General features: G+C 30.9%; 1 protein-coding gene across 1 annotated transcript; it reads right to left on the bottom strand.

Moving 5' to 3' along the window:
• Positions 1-3,243: 3,243 nt before the first annotated feature.
• Positions 3,244-5,638, bottom strand: LOC111919171 (metal tolerance protein 1-like). Its single transcript, XM_023914783.3, has 2 exons — positions 5,437-5,638; positions 3,244-4,704 (listed from the first exon to the last, which is right to left on the bottom strand). Exon 2 carries the CDS (start codon positions 4,702-4,704, stop codon positions 3,505-3,507), a length of 1,200 nt encoding a protein of 399 aa, XP_023770551.1. The 5' UTR covers positions 5,437-5,638; the 3' UTR covers positions 3,244-3,504.
• Positions 5,639-22,050: the final 16,412 nt, after the last annotated feature.

The following is a 22,050-nucleotide window of genomic DNA, read 5'->3' as shown; positions in this document are numbered from 1 at the left end:
TAGGGGTACAACAGACTCCAAATACACTGCTTTAATGCACTAAAAAGTAGTAGAATGCAAGCAGGGTCGAACCACAGAGACACGGGATAAAAGTCTATACCTCTTTGCCAACACAAAAGGGGGATTTATTTGCAAAAGTAAAATAATAAAATAACAATATAGTTTAAAAGTATGCACAAAATGAAATAAACTTGTAAACAATTTGATTGAATGGTTCTAGTTCTAGTTCTTAATGTTGTTGTTCAACTTGATTATGACTTGATGTAATTCATGATTGCTATTCTAAGTTGTTACTGAAAGATATTAACATGCTCTAATACCTCTCGCTTGCCAAATTATCTAACCAAAATACTCTCTTTGACTAGACCTAGCTTTACTAATTCAACCTAAACACGCTCTTAGATTGTATTGAAAAACTGCATTAAGTTTTGTACAAGCTTCCCAACAATGTTTATTTCTTCTCATACGCTCAGAAGTGTAGAAACATGGGATATATGTCTTACAATATGAAAACTTATTGTTTGTTACCAATCATTAACTTTATAGAACAATTAGGTGCCCTAAAAGTTAATTAACTGCACAAAAATTCAATTCATGAAAGTGGCCAATCAAACATAAATCAAATTCATGGATTCTAGTTTAAACAAAAACAAAATCACTAGAATATAATCACAAATCAAACATCAAATTGTATCCTTCAAGTCAAGCAATCAACATGTTTTGAACAAGAACTAGAAACTAGGGTTTATTAGCCACACATGGCTAAGAACAAATAAAACAAGAATAAAGATGGAATTGGAATGTTTAATGCTTACGAAAAAGAAATCAAAAGTGTTTGCAATGATTAGGTCTTCTCAAAAACTCCAAGAAATCTCCCAAAATCGCCCAAAGTTGCTCCAGAAACCATTGCTGCCTCAAAATGGCGACATCTCCTATTTTAATTATTGTTCACGTGCATGCCATAAGGCCATGCGTTTTTAGCATGGCCATGCCTTTTGCCCATGTGTTTTTGGCATGGCCATTTGTCTTGACCATGTGTTTTTGGCATGACCCATACTTTTTGCTAAAAATCAAATAAGTCTTCATTGTTGGCTCCATCTTCAGTCTAGCTTCACCACGGGTCATGTTGCTCAAATATGAGATGATAAAGGACAAACACGACCCATGTTAATGTGACAAGAACCGCATTTCAAACGTAGTCCTTTGCTATGATGACAATGCAACAATGAATTGGGCTATGTCTTCATGTTTTCTACCATTGAATGATCGGTTCATCTTCTCTTCATGCTCCAAAGCTCCAAAATCCATGCTCCAAGCTCCAAGAGCCATGCACCATAATGCCTGCAAAATAAATCAAAAATGGTGAAGTACCAGGCATTCTTAATGAAATATATATATATATATATATATATATATATATATATATATATATATATATATATATATATATATATATATATATAATGACTTACTTTAAATCTCCTAAAAAAGAATCCGACCCGCAATGAAGGCCTGACTATTTATATCAGCTGTTTGGTTGTATATTAAATTGTAGTAAATGGCCCGTTTTGCCCATTTCTAGTTTCAAGTATTCGTTTTTACTTGTTGGATCTACTGAAAGTAGAAAGGTAAGGCCCAAACAATGCCTAATAAATGAACAATGCACTGAAAGTATTTATTTATTTATTTATTTATTTATTATTATTATTATTATTATTATTATTATTATTATTATTATTATTATTATTATTATTATTATTTGGAGAATGCCGATATAGAGAAAGCATATATGACTTCATAGCACTTAACATATTACCACACAAATCTTTAATTAGATGATAGCTAAGTATAACTACGATAAATGTGCAACTAAAACAATTCTGAAGAGGAAATTGAAGAATCAAAAGTAAAAAGAAGGTCTACATCAATTTTGAATTCAGAAATTGGTAAGTTTGAATCTTTAAAGTCAAAAATACCAAACCAACTTGTGTTTTGTGTTTATTTTGAAGTAAACAACATATGCAATGTTTTTGCTTTTAGTATCGCATAGTTGGCATCATAAAATCTTGATTTCTCAAAATGCACCCTCTTCATCATGGTTCTTTCAAAAAATCTAGCATTCTTCTCTTATTTTAACTTAAAATTTTAATTCATTTGCTTTTTTTTTACAAGAAAAGACATAATTTAATAGGAAACACATGATTTATTTTATGTTTATAACAAGGATAATACGATTCAATCTTTTTTTTTACCAAAAGTAAACATCGGACTCATACAATACCTATGGTACCTCTCACACCACATGAATTGGGCAAACCATCCTCCAAGAGAAACAAGTGGCTACCCAAAAGTAAACATGGACCTATTTAATTATTCTGGATTTACTTGTTTATGGATTTGGCCATATATGTAGTTACTAGAGTTTACAGTTATAAGTATCCATGGTTAGAGATTTCATTGTAATCACATTTGAAAAAGTCGAGTAATAGATAAAATTATCCCGTTTTGTCTGTAGATCTATGTCATATCATACAAACCATATTATTCTGTGGGTTGTTTTATTGTTTTCTTTCCCTTTATTGCGTAACAAATCATGCATCTTGCAAATTGTCTGCAAAAATCATTTAATTCTAATGGCCCCAACTACAAACCTCTATTTTACCATTTAATAAAATAACATCATATATCACAAAATAATAGATATTTCTCAAATTGAAATGTAACTTTAACCTAAAGAAATTGTGTTTCAAAAGAGAAGATATCATGGCTCAAATTTCTGTATTCTCATAATCTAATTTCCGTGGAACTATGAGGATTAAGTCTTCAAATGCCACAAACAACATAATATTTTAGAAAAGCTTTTGTAAAAAAAAAAATAGTATTTTGCATTTCACAAGAGTCATATTAAGAAATATGTGATTATTTCACTAAAGAAAAAGCAATCATAGTATCCCCTTGTTTAGCTTATTTTAGTGAATACCCCTTCTATTTGTAGATTAAAATATTAAGTTATGAGTTGTAATGATTTTAAAACGTGCAAGATTCTTTGTGGCTCAAAGAAAAAGAAAGAAAATCCACCTAAAGATCTCCTAAACACAACATTATATGAACGTGTATGGTTGATACCAAACATCCTTTTACACTCGCTGCAACCAAACGACAATATTTTATATCACTTTCCCTATTCATGACAGCCTCTACACTCTTTCGACCACTTCAACACAAACAAAACAATAAATAATCTATCATTAAAAACATTCCACAAAGTGGGAAAATCTATATTCATATTTCTAACCAATAAAGATCCCCCACACAAATGTTTTTTTTTTTTTTTTGCATTTTATGCCATCAAAAAGATACAAACCCAAACAAGATGACAAAAAAAAAAACAAAATCTTAAAACCATAATCCCTGCACATAAACCTGACCCACAACTATATAAAACACTAAAAGAATCATGTCAGATGTCACCCAAAATTTTTAAAGGATTAAAAACTGATTTATTTATTCTCTTTCAATCTGAATGGTGACATGGCTGATGTTGTACTCTCTTTTGATATAATCCACGACCTTATCAAGAACCATATCAGCATCAGCTTCAGGCCTGATCCTGACGTGGCATGCCAACAACACTTTCCCAACAGTAATTGCCCAAATATGCAACTCATGAATCGCAACCACTTCTTCTATTTCACAAAGCCCTCTTTCAAGACTCGTTGCATCGATTTCTCTTGGTGTGCTCTCCATTAATACCTCCAATATGTCACGGAGCATGTTGATGGTTGTATACAGAACAATAACCGAAAACAGCAAAGTACATATCGGATCTATTACTTTTAAGCTTGGTTTGTACCATATTACCCCTGCCCCTATCATTACCCCGATACTCTGTATTAAATCCCCTAAAACATGAAGATACGCACCTTGCACATTTATATTCCCCCTTTTCTTCGTTTCTTTTGAAGAATACGTTTTCAACAGAGGCTCATTGTGTCCTTCATCATGATCATGTTCATGACCATGACCATGATCATGATCATGATGGTGGTGTTGGTGGGTTGTGATACTAACTCCATGGATATGAACATCATCTTCACCATGGTCATGATCATGGTCATGTCCATGTCCATGTCCATGGCCATGGCTATGGCCATGGCCATGGTCATGGCCTAGTATGAACATCATGAGAATGTTGACGATCAAGCCAAATGACGCGATGCCAAACATTAGACTGCCTTCAACATCAACTGTGCCATGAAGGAGACGCTCAATGGCTTCATAAACTAGGATTCCAGTTAACAACCAAATGATTTGGATCGAAACTAAAGTCCCAAGAATTTCAATCCTGAAAAACCCGTATGATTGCCTGGGTGTGGCTTCCCATCCAGAAGCCCAAACAGAGAACAGAGAGATTGCAAAAGCTGCAACATCTGATAAGAGATGAGCAGCATCTGTAAGGATTGCCAGACTGTTTGCTTTGATTCCACCTACAACTTCTACGCTCATAAATATGATACACAGGATCACTCCAAACCAGAGTTTCCACATTGATGCTGATCTTTCTTTTGCCTCCCTGGAAGTGGTTTTTGAGTCTGAGAATCCACATGGTGCTCCACCACAAACCTTGCTTACAGTTTGCCTGTTGTTCTCTTGGGCTGCAGATATGTCAACAGTGTGGCCATGTTCATGGTTTTCAGCATCCATCTGTAACATCAAATCATTAATGCATACACAAAACTGTGTGTCATTATGTAAGATAAATGATAGAAACATCACATTAAGTCATTGCCAAACCAGCAATTAAATTAAGGTTTAGATTAGATCATACAGATTTATCAATAACTGATTCAACATAAATAATATCAACTTGAAAAAAGTAACGACAAAACACAGCAAAGGAAATTTGTAGCACATTAACATCAGGATTTTGAATTCATAATAAGAAAGAACCTTCAGATTGGGACATTGGGTTAGACTTTCAAAACTGAATGTAGAAAAACAGTAGAAGAAACCAACTTACGAACCTGATGTAAGGAAGATCAGAATAAACAAGTGCAAAAACTGTTTACAAATCACTTTGAGAAGAAAAAATATAAACAAACGACCATCAATCAATCACTTTGAAGGATTATACATACACGTACAGAAGAAAGGGGTCTATGAACAAGGATTTGACAGAACGCATACAGCAGTTGAGGATTATTCTATGTGGAATGAATCTTTTAAACAGCACAAACTAATAATGGGAATAAGGGATTATAATTCTCCAAAAAGTCAGGGACGAAGATTCCAAAAGGTGTGGCTTCCGATAATACTATTCGAGTACAAAGATAGGATAATCCAATCACAAACGGAGCTATGCGAATAATCAAACGTCGATACAGATGAACTTAAATCCATGGAATACTGAAAAAGATAGAGAATCGTAGGGTTTACCTTCGACCAAGCGATTAGATTTAGAAAACCCAAAACCCCTAGGTTTTAATTTCAGAGCTCGTGATGATCAAAAGGGAAGGGATTCTGTATGTGTAATGCGAAGCAGCAGGGGTTATCATGGATTTATATAGAGAATCGAATGGCGTCTCCATTTGTTTTGTGTTTCTGGGTATGTAATCATTCCCGATTTGGGTAACGATTGATAAGTTCGGTTTTTAATATTATTTCTATAAAACACTGTATATTTAAGTTTTTTTGTTTTTAGATCTAAACTTATTTTTTTAATAAATCACCAAATTTTTATCTATTATTATCTTATATTATATTTAGAGTTCTTTGTTTTTAGATCTAAACTTTTTTCTTTTTCAAAAAACATAAAATTTTTGTTTATTATTGTGTTAGTTCACTTCTCAGTACGTTAACAACGGGTAAATTGAGTTTTTGTATTATTATTTGTTTATAAAAGATTGTATTTTGCATTTTTCCACTTTAGACCTAAAATCTTTATTTCAAAATAAACCTAAGTTTAACGTATTTTTTTTACTATTTCATTAATAACATGTAACCATATATCCCTCTAAATCATATTTTCCCTAAACATCAATCATCTAAAAAGAGTAATCGATTCTAAATCTTAGATTACGTTTCTACTTCTTTTTATTATACACTAATATTAGGTCTCTTGAAATGGTTTTTTTTCAAGCTAAGAACATAAGAGTTGGTGTTTGTTTTTTTTAACTATTATTGAGCACTTATATCTCCGGATGAAAATACATTTATTGCATACAATATATATATATATATATATATATATATATATATATATATATATATATATATATATATATATATATATATATATATATATATATATATATATATATATATATACTAGTTTATAACCCATGGGAACCATGGTTACAACAAAAATTAAATTTTCATAGTAAAAATTCATAAATTATTTATCAATTACTTTAAATAAATCATTAATTATGAGATATATAAAAAATTTAAAGTTATTGTAACTTCAAATTTAAAATATAATTAGAAAAAGTAAATTTGAATTTTAAAGGGTTGCCTAATATATCTCTTTGACATGTGGCATGATATTAATAAATAATTGTATTAAAGTGACACATGTCAAATGGAGATTAAAACTATTCATTTATTAGAATAGGGATATATATATATATATATATATATATATATATATATATATATATATATATATATATATATATATATATATAGGTTCAGGTTCATTTGAGACCATTCTAATTTTGTGAAACCGTGAGACCAAATCTAAAAATAATTTTAAAATGCATAATAAATGGAAAAATCCAAAAATTCTTTTTTTAAATATTATTTTAGGAACTTGAATTAACTAAAAAAATAAAAATAAATAAAATATATCCCGTTTTTTTTTAAATACGTGAAATATTCTAATAAAATATTACACTGTATATATTCTAAAAAATAATTTTAAAATGCAAAATAAATGGAAAAATCTAAAAATTCCTTTTTTAAATATTATTTTCGGAACTTGAATTAACTAAAAAAAATAAAAATAAATCCAATTTTTTTAAAAAATACGTGAAATATTCTAATAGAATATTAGACTGTACATATTCTAAAAAATAATTTTAAAATGCAAAATAAATGGAAAAATCCAAAAAAAAAAATTAATATTATTTTCGGAACTTGAATTAACTAAAAAAAATAAAAAAAATGCGTCTCACGGTCTCACAAAATTAGGCCGTCTCACATTAATCTATATATATATATATATATATATATATATATATATATATATATATATATATATATTGCAGTTGTTTTGATTATATTTCAATGTTGTAAGACAAGAAATTATTAACTTTTAGTCTTTAAAAACCTTTTTAAGTTTATAAAATCATTTTATTTTAGCAACCTATATTCGTTAAAAAACAAATAGTCTAGACTGCAAACATTTGGTACACATTATACGTTAAAAAACAAATAGTCTAGACTGCAAAACATTTGGTACACATTCTTCTTCTACATATGCTTGCAAATGTTGTTTATACACTACATACATTTTACCTCTTAAAAAAATAACACAAACTTAATAAAGAATGTTGAAATGTAATTTTGCTATTACGAGGATAAGCTCATTTGTTTAGGCTAAAGGTGTATGTGATGGGTTTTGGTCCTAAGAACATCCTATGTGCTCATACAAACCCTAATGCTTGGATCTAGGTTTCTCTATTGTACATGCAAGTTATCCAAGACTATAAACCCTAATTCTAGCATTCAAGTAATCATATTAATAAGAATGGGTTTAACATGTTACCTTGATGGTTATGTAGCAATAGCAATCCCAAATCTCCTTGTATTGACTTTAGAAAGCTTAGAGTCACAAATGTCACTCCTCTAATGGTTCACAAACACCATAAGCAAGAGGATGAAGAGGAGAGAGGATAGAGGCTGCCCAAAAACGTGTGAAACCCTAGAATAAAGCTTAGCCACGTTTTTAGGTCATAAGGGGTCTATATATATAGGAGGCTATTAGGGTTATCTAATAAGGAAACCCTAATTTGGATGCTTAAGCCCTAAGCAACCCATGGACTCATTTAATTAAGGCCTTGGACGATTTCTTATGGGCTTCCCCATATAATTCGTCCACTCCTTAATTTAAGACAATCCATAGCCCATATTGCAATTATCTTATAATTACAATTCAAGTCCCTTAAGTTTAATTAATCTCTTTTAGTCACAAAACTAATTACCAATTAATTCTTGACTAATATTAATTAAACAATATGATTTCTCCTTTAATATATTATTCCCATAATATATTAATAAATCATATTTAATCCTTTCTCTCCATAATTCATCCTATCAAGTTGCTTTGGTGAAGGCAACCCAAAAGGACCATGCACCATCGGGTCAAGTACATACCAAAATAGTTATGGACTTAGACACTAATCCAACAGTCTCCCACTTGGATAAGTCTAATAACTATTATGCGTATGACTTCAGATCCTGATCTGCAATCGTAGCTTTCCAAAGCCGCTGTCAACGCTGATCCTATCAAGTACGCGTGTCTTTTAGATAAGGGATCATATATTCCTCCATTCTAGATATCATATGAGATATGATTTCAAATCATTCTCTTTGTACTATTTCTCGACTTCCGATTTATGACGACTGACTAATTGAACAAATCAAATTAGCCCTAGCCCGGCCGAGCATTTACGTTTTTCATCACTAAATCATCGAGGGGGCCAAAAATATCGCTTTTATCCTTCTTTGGATAAAATGAACGGATAAACTTTGATATAATGCTCGCTTGCACTCACTCACCGAATCACACACAACAATATGTTTTATGACACCAAGTTATTGGTGCGTTTACATATTATCAATATGCAACCGACTCGCAAGATACAACTCACATATCTCGGTTTCAAGAATATAAGATGTTATCGTCTCACCAATCACTCGTGATACAATTCATGGAGTGATCCAAGTGAGCGTGGGTTTAATCCAATGCTCAAATTCATATTCATAAGCCCTCATAAACGTTGCAGCAAACATTTGCTTATGTCTAATGCTCTTTAGACAATCCACACACCAATTCACGACAGTCTTCATTCATACCTACTTCCAACATATGAACGACTGTGGCCCGTTCGAATAATTTGACTATTCTAAACCAATTAAATTATTCAGGAAGTCAAAACATGCAAAATGAACCACAAGAATAATACTAATCCCATATGGCCTCAAACCATTGAGCATAAATAAAACACCTTTTATTTATCACCATATCGATTACTCATTATTTGTTGTTTCGGGTAATCAACTTCTTACTTGAATTATTACACTTGTCCCATGCTCCTAGCATGCACACAATGTTTACCTATGGTTCTTACTTTGTGAAATAGACCAAATTGAGCACATTTCCAATCATTCTCATTTCACAACTCCAAATCCTTTTTCATAAGTGTAAGAATATCAAATTCTTGCCACTTATAGAATATGTTCGATTCTAACATTTTATGCAATGATCCTTTCGTAATATCATTGCACCAAAGTCACAAAGACTATTGCCAATGAAATTACAAAGTCCTCTATCGGAGATTGTTACAAGACAATTCCTTAGATATGATGTCTCTCACTCAAGATACATTCCTTTGAACATCCTTTTGCATAAAAGTTTCTAATCTTAGACATAGATTTTTCAATATTCAATTCCCAATATGGACACGCTTCCATATTTTCCATATGACAACTCATTCTTAATAGAATCTTATCTATCCGTAATAAAGTGGATATGGTCCATTCAATACCATGCTTCCAACTACTCACAAGCAACCAATTCTCGTCGAACTTTGGATTGTCCTTTGATAGTTGTTTAATTATTTTAGTCAAACATTAAAGCATTTGCAATCGATCCTATACCCGAAGCGTATGGGACACGATGCATAATGTTTTATTTGCTATGTTCTCAAAAATCGAATTGTGAAGAGGAATGCCGTAATCATAATCAAAATTTTAAGAACACACTATGTACCTTTGACTAAATTTATTAACATTCCACAACCTAAGCCTTTAGATTTGAAATGAAGCATAATATTCTCTCCCTTAATTATAGCAAAACAACTATTCCATCCTTACAACTTTGCAAAGAATGACTCTTGTTTTCTATAATTAATATTGCCAACTTGCAATACTTTCCTTAATAATCATATAATCATAACATTTATGCTCCCACTATCATGATGATTATTATAAACATAACACTTATGCTCCCACTAGCTTTGACATGTATTCAGAAACAACTTAACTTTCAGAAAAACAATGCTTATTGAATTTCTTAAGTTCATGTTTCTAATACTTAGTGCTTTGATAATCTTTTATCAAGGCTTCTTGAACTTATACACCTTTGCCTTAGATAGTTCATATGTGTGTCTAAACAATTGCCAAACCTCACAATTCAAATTATGGAAAGGGATACCGTAACCATAATCGAATTCGAGAATGCAATTTTACAATCACTATCTTCTTAAATCTTTCTTAGTGAAAGTATTTCCTCACAATCATTTTCATGAAGGAGGCAATCTTATGACACTTAGATTTAAACGGTGTATTTGTTCCTATCCATGTGAATTTGTTAAAACCAAAGTTTACGACAAATTCAAACTCATATGGACCAAACTTTCTTAGTCTTGATTTCTTGCCTTATGGTAGCACAGCTGCCCACCATGTCTTCCAAGTAGTTAAGCAGCTCACCTTTTATTATCAATGTACTTTCCATTGATCAAGGTCCTTGCCTTTTATGCGTTCAAATGAGAACTCATAGGACTCACATGCATAATTAACTCGACTGGATTGGCACAGAAACAAAATAATGTCAACACGATAGGTTGTAGACCTCAACTCGTGTCCTAGTGATGATCGATAAGGTTTATTTGATTTGTTCTTGAAACCTTTCAAGACCATTAAGACTCCCACTTACTCCTTGACATATAGGATTCTCTTGTCAATAACGATTTCTTGACAAACAAATATACAAGACTTAGCATAGTTTTTATCAAAACATTTCATAAATTGGTCCTAGTTGGTCTTTGTCTTATCCAAGACATCACAACTTTTCCATATTTGATGAATGCTATAAACCTTCTTAATACTTATCACTCAATGTCGCAATCTTAACTCTAAGACTTGTTTTGGAACGAAGTATGATTGACTTCTTGATTTAACCATTTCTTCAATTCTTGATTCCTCTTCTTAGACATACAATTGTACTAAGACTCACTTAGAGGATCAATTGAGATATGGTTCTTAATCATTAAGACCTATCATAAAGCATAAAAGGTACTCTTCCTTGCTTCTTAGAATGGAGAAAATTTTATCTTTCTGCCTACTTGATTCTTCTTATTCGTTCTGCTATTGATTTAAACTTTTTCAATCAATTCAGAATTACACTTAATCTTGTAAGCATAATCATATTTACTAAACCTTTAGTAAATCATGACGAACATCTTTGTTACTCTTATGGTGGACTTGATCAACACGCAACTTTGTGTATTCGATCTCCAAGTCCTTCACTTGACACTTTGTCAATGAATTAGTCTAATTTCCAAATATGAAATTTTTCATTCATCGTGCAACCAACTTGCATGATTCCAAGTTTCTGTCCAATTGAAACTTGGGCGATGAAAAACTCTCCCTATTTGGTAAATTCTCAACTTTCCATAAATAACACAATAAGAACCAAATCCATTATTGTTAATAATAGAAACATTTTAACATCAATTTTTTCATACACGCCATTGTAAGGATAATATAAATAATATAAAAATCAAAATTTATTTTATTGCGGAAAAATTTGTCCTTACAATGCAACTCATTGAAAAACTTATGCTAATACATCTTTCTTAGCAATCTAATTCTAACTCTAAGTAGTAGCTCAAGAATCTAATCTTCAAGTAATGCGATCGAAATCCATTTCTTCACGGTTAGATTCTGCTCACTTCTTCCCTTAAGCTTCCTCTCTTTTCTTCGATCCTACAAAACATCAATTGTAATCTTATCGCATTATGTATTAAGAATCTAGAATAGAAGCTTAAAAGAGTTAGTTAATGGATTTTACCTATATTAGAGCCATACGTTTCGACTCTCCCATCTCTTAGATATCTTAGGTAAATGGGGCAGCTACATCTCCAATGCCCCTTCTCTTGGCAATAAAAGCAAATTGACTCCTTTGGAACATGACATGGAACTACTTCAGACATTGCCTTTCTCTTATGATCAAACTTTTCGATCATAGCATGTCTTTCGTTGCCATTGTCTATATCCATAGAGGTCTTGAAGGCAGATTCACCAATCAACTTTGTTTTTCTATTGCGCCAAACCATTGATGATTCAGCAACAATAAGCATATAGGTGAGATCTATAAGGGTCACGTCGCGGTTCATCATATAGTACTTTCTTACGAACTCACTATATGAGTTAGGAAGTGATTGAAGAACCCAATCAACAACCATTTCCTCACAGACGACGGATCCCAACATTCTTAACCTATCAATGTGTGACTTCATCCCTAGGACGTGTGCACACACCGGCTTTCCTTCTTTATGTTTACTTGCCAAAAGGGCTTGAGTGATCTTGAGCTTTTCAAGCCTTTGAACTTGTGGGTTAGGGAGAATAATTGGAGGATGTGGAGGAAGTGAAGCATGATTTCTTGTTCCTCGATCAAATCATGGAATATCATCTTCATGTGGAAAGCTTGTTCCACGGGATTTGGGAAGACCATAGTTGTCGAACTTTGACATCTACAAAACGGGAGAAAACGAATTCAAGTTAGTTGATTGATTGAGTCCTTAGTAAATCACCCAAATGAGATACTAAGGTTAGGACCCAACACAATATTCTACTACTCGGGAGAGGGATGTCGTAACCCAAATTGCAAAACATTTGAAGGTAAGTGAATGACGATTCACTAATTTCCACCATGAAAAATGAAAAAGAAATTTAAGTTTTAAATCTATGAAAACTCCTAGATCCTATGAGATTCATTGAACATTTCAATGGCATGTTTAAATCTCGATATGCCCCTCTTGTTTGTGACTGGGATGCCGAGGATCACAAAGCGGGTGTGAATAACCATGCAAACTACATGGTGCCCTTACATGTTACAGTCACCTATTCGATGTGCCGGTAAACCACACACGCTCCACCGAACTATGACAAACATTGAGTCACCCTTTGTTACCTTTGCTTAGAACCATTTAGTGTGTCGGTAAACCACACACGCTCCACTAACGTCTTCGCAAGGGCACAAAGTGTAATTTCATGGAATTGCATCAATTCACTTTTGCCTAAGTAACTAAGATTGAGAATTTGTAAAACATTTAGTTACTTTTGTATATCATTATACTTATAATGGAAGGTTTTGTCCCATCCTACCCGTTCAGCTAACGACCCTCCACTAGTCAAGAGTGCGGTGGGTAAGAGTGGATACCCATTCAATCGCCATTTTATAGGCAATTTCCTTAAACACCCCTTATAGACCAGCTTCGTGAATGAGGCATACTAACGGTAAGACTGACTTTTACTCATACGTATATATAATGTTAGACTTTTAATGTTATATATAGTATAGGGTGTATTTTATACTTTTAAAATACTATGTGGTTAAATTTAACAATTATGTCTTTAATTCAATTAAATTGTAAACCTAAACTTTTATGGATTTATTAAACTTCTATTAATTATACACCTTAATTAATTAATAAAACCATAAGGGTGTGATTTGAACCTTTTCAAAACAATACTAGGGTTTTAGAATTTAACATTCCTAATTAAACTTTTAATCAACTTTTAAATTCCAAAACTTGAGGGCAAGTTTTGAAACATTTCAAAACATTAGGGTTTAGAATTTAAATATACATCAAAATTAAACAATTAATCAAAATTTAAATTACAAAACTTGAGGGCAAGTTTTGAAACCTTTTTCAAAACATTAGGGTTTTAACTATTTAAATTCCAAAACAACAAAACTTTTGGGTTCAAATTTAAACTATAAAACCTAAAGGGGAAATATGAAACTTTTCAAAACACAAGTATCAAATAACAAATAATCTAAATTAACATTTAATCACATAATTATCCATATTTGATTTATTTAATGATTTCTTGCAAAACAATTTACCAATTTAATCAAAATAATTAATCAATTATCACATAAGGAAACAAATATTTTATTAATTGATACATATCTTCAATTAGATCAAGAATATAGTCAAATATATCATAAAATCGGATTTATATTGATCTAATATGATAAGGCAACTATCCTTAAGCAAAAACAGCAAGAAAACCAGGTTTTCCCTCCTTCTGACGAGCCGACTCGCCGAGTCAGGCATGGACACGTTGAGTCAGCATGGACTCGGCGAGTCTAGCCTCCAGAATCACAAAAACGAATTTTTCAATCATACAATGCATCAATACAATAGAAACCAGTCTAGACTCTGATACCACTGATGGGTTTTGGTCCTACGAACATCCTATGTGCTCATACAAACCCTAATGCTTGGATCTAGGTTTCTCTAATGTACATGCAAGTTATCCAAGACTATAAACCCTAATTCTAGCATTCAAGTAATCATATTAAGAAGAATGGGTTTAAGATGTTACCTTGATTGTTATGTAGCAATAACAATCCCAAATCTCCTTGTATTGACTTTAGAAAGCTTAGAGTCACAAATGTCACTCCTCTAATGGTTCACAAACACCATAAGCAAGAGGATGAAGAGGAGAGAGGATAGAGGCTGCCCAAAAACGTGTGAAACCCTAGAATAAAGCTTAGCCACGTTTTTAGGTCATAAGGGGTCTATATATATAGGAGGCTATTAGGGTTATCTAATAAGGAAACCCTAATTTGGATGCTTAAGCCCTAAGCAACCCATGGACTCATTTAATTAAGGCCTTGGACGATTTCTTATGGGCTTCCCCATATAATTCGTCCACTCCTTAATTTAAGACAATCCATAGCCCATATTGCAATTATCTTATAATTACAATTCCAGTCCCTTAAGTTTAATTAATCTCTTTTAGTCACAAAACTAATTACCAATTAATTCTTGACTAATATTAATTAAACAATATGATTTCTTCTTTAATATATTATTCCCATAATATATTAATAAATCATATTTAATCTTTTCTCTACATAATTCATCCTATCAAGTTGCTTTGGTGAAGGCAACCCAAAAGGATCATGCACCATCGGGTCAAGTACATACCAAAATAGTTATGGACTTAGACACTAATCCAACAGTATGTATATATACCGATTTGGACTGGTTTATCTAAACTAATTTTGGTTAGAATTGCTTTTTTTTTTGTGTGTGAAGTGAATTGTCTTAAAAAATCAGTTAAAAAACTAGTTTTTTCAATTAAAAAGTCGGTTGGGTTCGGCTATAGTATAAGAACAAAAAAAAATCATTTAAGATATTTATTAAAACCTTTTACTAACCGATCATTCAGTTTTAATCTAATAAGTTGAAATTTTTTCCTTTGGTTAAAAAAAATGTTTGAAATGTGTATCTCTACTCAAGGTTATTTTTACAAGATTGAGTTTCTTTTCGCATGTTGCACCAAGATTATTTTCACAACGTCCTATAGTATAATTATTTTAACTTATATACTTGATAGTTTTACAAGTAAGTTGTTATTTTTACATTTAAGCTCATTTTGTCTATAGTGTTTATAAATACTTTACATTGAACACTAACAACGTTAAATATATTAGTTTTCAAATAATAAGCACTCATGAAGAAATATATTTCGTATTTATACACTAAAATTGTTTAATTAAACATTGTATTTACCTATTTTTTTAAAAATATTATATGCATTATTTTGCATATTTATACGTTTTAAAACATAAAAATATGTATTTATGTTTGGTGAAAATCCGTGTGCGGAGCTCGCTATTTGGTACTCGTTCAGTCGACTCGACTGGGAAGTAGTGGATACTCTGTCTGGGCGGCAAGTATTCGGATATGATATTTTATAAAGAAATTAATTTTTGGGAAAGCATATATATATATATATATATATATATATATATATATATATATATATATATATATATATATATATATATAAAATTTGCGAAAACACGAAAACAAGAAAAACATATGGGATTGTGCCATATTAACCTTATATTTTAGACAAGAATTCATCCAAACTTTGAAGTACATGATGATAATCGAGGATACATGATAAATTGTTTCATATTAACAAAACATGTTTTTTTTGACTTTTTTATTATGAAAACTTACATTTAAAAGTGATTAAAGACCTGAACAAAAAAAAAAAAAAACGGTTGTTGAAACCACTTTTAGAAATCTATATTATCATAACACACATCTTATGTAAATTTATTATATTTAATTTATTACTAATAAATTTAATTTTTAAAGTAAATGTGTTTGGTTTTTATAAGATGAAATATGTTTTCGTATTTTCGCAAAATATTTATGTTTTCTCATGAACTTACTTATATATATATATATATATATATATATATATAGAGAGAGAGAGAGAGAGAGAGAGAGCTAGTTTTAAATGTTTCTAGCAACTATTGTGTGCATGAATGCACCAATAGGAATTTAGGAAATAATAAAATAAATAAATAAATAAATAAGGGTGATTTAGTAATTTGATATATAAATTCCATAAATATTCCCTATAATAATGTTAGTCAAATTGACTTTTAACCTATTTATCCCCTTTTTTATTTACAGTCGTTCTTATTCCCTCACTTCATTCGTGTATGTATATGTGTGGTCGAACACATTCATCATCATCGACAAACGCATGTTGCCGCTTCTTCCTCCTGTTTCTCCACCGTCGACTCCGTAATCAATCGATGTCGTCGTACACTACGGAGTCTTCCCCATCGCCATTGACGACAGACTCTCCCCATTCCTTGAAACGTTTACAACACAACTTCATTACTCGCAACCTGTATCTAAGCGTGGACTGTTTGTTTTTTGGAGCCAAAACTTATCATCTCAAAGTAATCGATATTCCGGTGAGTCACCTTAAAATCCGATTCACGTGTCCTTAACTTTCATTCAATAATACTCAAAATTCAAAATTACACAGATAATCGTGGATTGGTTCTTGATATCACTGATCCTTAGGAGATTCAAACAACGATAAAATATGCATTTTGTAAAGTTGAATTGTGTTCTTTTGATGGGTTAATTCTGTTTTGGGCACCCGTGGAATCCAGCAGTAGACACTTGCTTACAACTTACAATCAACATTTTCCTAAAATATATTGACTTTGGGCTCCAAAAATATAGGTTATTATATCTTGTTGTACATTAATTTAGGCATCAAAGCTTTCCAAAATCATTATTGATTTGAAATTTTCGTTTACAAACAATAACATTCTGTCATGGCCTCCATGTGTTCAATAAAATGCCTCAGTGAAAAAATAGTTAATAATCTTTAATGTTTTTACTTCGCTTTGTTCCTTATTCTTTTCAGAACTATATAACTTAATTTAGATTGGGTTGGATGCCCTTTTCATAACAATAGGTTGATGCCAGTTCTTTATTCTGTCAGAATTTGTAGTTAAATACATTGAGCATATCGAGAAGAAACACAAGGAACTCGAAGAAGCAAAACAAGTTTTCAAATTGGTATGTGATGAATCGACAATTTAAAGACCCCTGGTAAACCTCATGATCCTCGATGTTATGCAAGACCACTTCATGAAGTAGCACGTCAAGATGCTTATGAGGTTGTTGATGAGACTTTATTGAAAAACTATCAGGTTCGTCTTCTTTGTTTTTATTTGGTATCGAAAAACTTAAACTTTGATGTTCTCTAAAGAATTTATGTTTTTTTTTATTTTGCTTCCGATTACACTAAGCCTTTCAATGGATTTTGGCTTGTTTTATGATAATGCCTAACAAGTGTTTGTTGAAATGCCTAACAATGTATGCATTCTGTCAGAATTACTTTGGTTCAATATGTGATTTTGAATTCCAATTTTTATTGTCCCTTGCTATTGTATATTTGGAATCTAAAAAACTCAGTTTTATTCCTCATAAAATCTTTGGTCGCCCTTTTTTGTTTTTTTTTTTTTATCTCATTTAAGGTTTGATCGTCATTAAAAAGATCATAATAGCCATGAATGCAACTTCTGAGATGGAATATTTGCATTCCAAAAAACGTTCATTTTGATCTAAAATGTGACAATTTGTTGGTTTATATGTGTTATCCACAACCACTTGTACATTGATATCCACGATAATCTCAAAATACATCTTTGTGTTAACATGATCTTTTCCTGCATTTATATTTCAAATTTTTTCTTTGATGGGTATATTCTTGATAATACAAATTCTTTAAGAATATTCAAAACCATTATGCAAGAATAGTTTATTCTATAAAAATATTATTGTTGTATTTTGATAGAATTGTAGTTAATTATTTGTATGTTTAATGTGCAGTTGTTACAAGTGTATCACTATAAATTACTTGGCAATGAATTTCTGGTAGAAATGGCTTGAAGAATGGCTTAAAGACCTTATGGGAAAGTCTTGAAGAATGAATTAAAGAATGATCACACTCATTGTTTAAGAATGTTGTTATTTTTTAAGAATTATACTTGTTGTTTCAGAATGTTTGTTATTATTCAATTAATCACAATCATACAATGTAATTATTTGGTATATTATTAGTTCAAGAATCGATTTTGTGTAGTCTTTTAGAATTACTAGTTTATGGTTGGCATTATGTCATTCTGACAGAATAAAATCGAAAAATATATTTACTAGTTTATGGTTAAAATTCTATCATTCTAACAGAATAAAATCAGATTTTTAATTTTAAATTAATTTAAAATATTCAGATTTTTAAAAATTAAGAAGATAATTATCCTTAAAAATCCGAAAATTTCCTTTTTTAATATAGGTTAGTTGACTAAAATGTCTTTATGCTCAAATTTGTGTGATTGAATGGTACATGTTATCCTATTCTACTATCATAGACCCTCAGATCATCACCTTTGATTATATTTCATCTAGTAGTCTAGATCTGTGCATTCTGGTACACAATAGTTATTAGAAACAAAATAACCTAACCCTATATATATATATATATATATATATATATATATATATATATATATATATATATATAAAAGAAAAATAACAAGTTATACTAAAATTCATAACAAAGTATATCAAATATCAATAAAAAAATATACAAGTTTGAATGTTAAACTAATTTAATTAAAAAGGTTAAAAGTTTAACCATGAAAATCCTTAAGATGAGAACGAGAGAGAGGAAAAATATACAATTCGTTTATCGGGTACCTTACTTTAGTTTTAGGGTTATATGTTAAATAAAGTATACAATATGATTAATCTTGAAATTATTTATTTTTTTCTCATTTTAAGTCAATTTTAACCATTTGACCGAGTAGGTTGAGTTTGACTGAGTTGATCCGAGTTTAACCGAGTTGGACCGATTTTGACCGAGGTTGGTCTAATTCCAAGTTATTTGGCCGAGTTGGCTTCACTCGGTTTAGTAAGTGGCCGAGTCCAAGTACTCAACCGAGTACTTAATGGAGTTGGCCGAGTTTTACAATACTATTGAAAACTAACATTTATATATATATATATATATATATATATATATATATATATATATATATAGTTTTTAGAAATGTGAATAAATATTTTGACATGAAGTATAAATACCTATTTTTATGTTTTTCAAAAGTAAATATATATTTTCTATGTCTTTAGAAGTAAAAAAAATGTATTTTTTAGAAGAATAAATGCATTCTTTGACGTGTTTAAAAGTATAAATATGTTTTAGATGTATAGATAGTCGATACTTAGGGCACATATGGGTTAGGGAATATAAGGTTACATGTTGATAACCAGCTTCATTAATGAAATAAAAATAAATATGTTAAAGTTGAGTTTATTTTGATGGAAAAAAAAAGTTTAGGTCTAAAATGATAAAAAAAAAAAAAAAAAAAACACACTCACACACACAAATATAGGGTCTTTTATGATTTAAAAAAAAAAAAAAAAAAAAAAAAAAAAAAAAAAAAACCCTCAATTTACTTGGTTGTAACCTGTTGAGGCTGCAATAATAAGTAATACGTAAAAGTTAGGTCTTTTTTTAGAAGGGAAAATGGCACAAACTCCCTACAAGCTTTATAGAGTTTGTGCATTTAGTCCCTAAATTATTTCAATGACTTTACGAGGGAACGAACTCGTGGGCAACTTGTCTATTTAGTCTCCTAAACTTGTTTTATCCAGTTTGCTTACCACATCCACAATATTTCTCTTTTTGTTCCTATATGTACATCATAAATTTCTGAAGCTTTTACAGGTGCAAGTCAAAATCGGGTAATTGTTTAGATTTTGGTCAAGGTTGTTCATGGTCATAAGCTTTAAATCTACTTCTATTACCGGAACAAGATCGAAAGAATTGTTTTGCTGTCTGTGTTCGTGAAGTATCGTTAGACCGAGTGATTTTGTGTTGATTATAGATTTATAGTAGAAGCTCGATCAGTTGAGATTTGTATTTGGTTTTTTGATTTTTGATTAGAGTCGGTGATATGTGTATATTTAGTCATATATTTCGTGCATATTCTAATACTTTTACCTATAATTATGTTTATTTTGGGACATAAGGTACTTATTATGTTTGAAATCTTTTTTGAAGTAGCAAAGACATGCTCGAATGAGAATGAAGCAAACGATGAGCTCGAAGTAGGAAAATGTGGGCCAAGACATTGTAAGGCAAAACTTTCTTGTTTATCCTCCGTAAAAAAAAACTAATTTTTTACGTGTTTATTTTTATGTACGTGTTTGTATAAATTTGAAGTGGTTAACATTTCGACATATACTTAAAAATTTTGTTCGTTAATTTTCTTTTTAAAAGTTACTTGCTTTATTATATGTACGTGTCGGTATAAATTCAAATTTGTCTTTTTTGATGTATTTTTTTTACGTTTTTGTGTTTATTTTTTGCACGTTTCCTACATATGAATCATATCACATATAATACATTAATGATTATTTGAACTTTTGTTTGTTAACTTAAAAAATCAATCTTACTTATTTATTTTTATGTACGTTTCGGTATAAATTAGAGTTTCTTTATGTTTCAACGTAAATTTTAATACGTTTTCGTGCTTATTTTTATGTATGTTTCTTAAGTATGGCTTTGGTTACATATAATATGTTTTCTTACGATGGTATAAATTGAAGTTACGTAGTAATACCGATTGTATATTTATCTACTAACAAATGCAACAGTACCTAACTTTTATTAATACAATTATCAAAATTCAACTTACAAAACAAATTGACACCACGGCAGCACATGAAAAAAGAAAAAGGAAATTTACTATCAATGGTATCCATTATCATAAACAAACAAGAAAAGAGAACTTGCAATTTTTTTCCCAACCCATTGCTACTTTGATAAGTCTCGTAATTTTTAGAAGAAAATCACATGGATTATAGTAGATGTTTTATTTTATATCTAGAGGAATGGGTCTGGCCCGGGTCATTTTTTTTAACATAGTAATATCATGCTTTCAATTCATCCCAAATCAATGTAAAAATCCATTCCATTACAGTTTAACACAATCTAATTTTTAAAATACACTAAACAGAAAAACATCGGTGCTATATATTGCTCTGTTGTTGATGCTTCAACAGCAGATGGTGGGAAAGGTAAGGGAACGGCTGCAAGGTCATCATCGCCTTCCTCTTCTGACCAGATTAAATGGTGGTGCAAGTGGAGGTGCTTGATGAATGATAATGGTGGTTGTTAGTAAGTTCCTATAAATGATGACATATGAGAATGATTAATCGTCTGCAAATTAGCCATTTGATGTTGTTTTTAAGTTTAGTTGAGAAGCACATGCAATATAGTGTTAGAGAAGGGTATTTAGGTCATTAGGTTCTAGAAATGGTACAGAGTAGAATCTTGGGTTACCAAATAAAATTTTTCCATGGCCAAGAAGAACTTCAAATGAGCCATCAAGGGTACCTTCTAGAGTTA

Source organism: Lactuca sativa, chromosome 3 (genome assembly GCF_002870075.4).
Source record: "Lactuca sativa cultivar Salinas chromosome 3, Lsat_Salinas_v11, whole genome shotgun sequence".
Taxonomy (NCBI): domain Eukaryota; kingdom Viridiplantae; phylum Streptophyta; class Magnoliopsida; order Asterales; family Asteraceae; genus Lactuca; species Lactuca sativa.
Note: the sequence above shows the minus strand (reverse complement) of the source record. Positions and strands in the feature narration are given on the sequence as shown.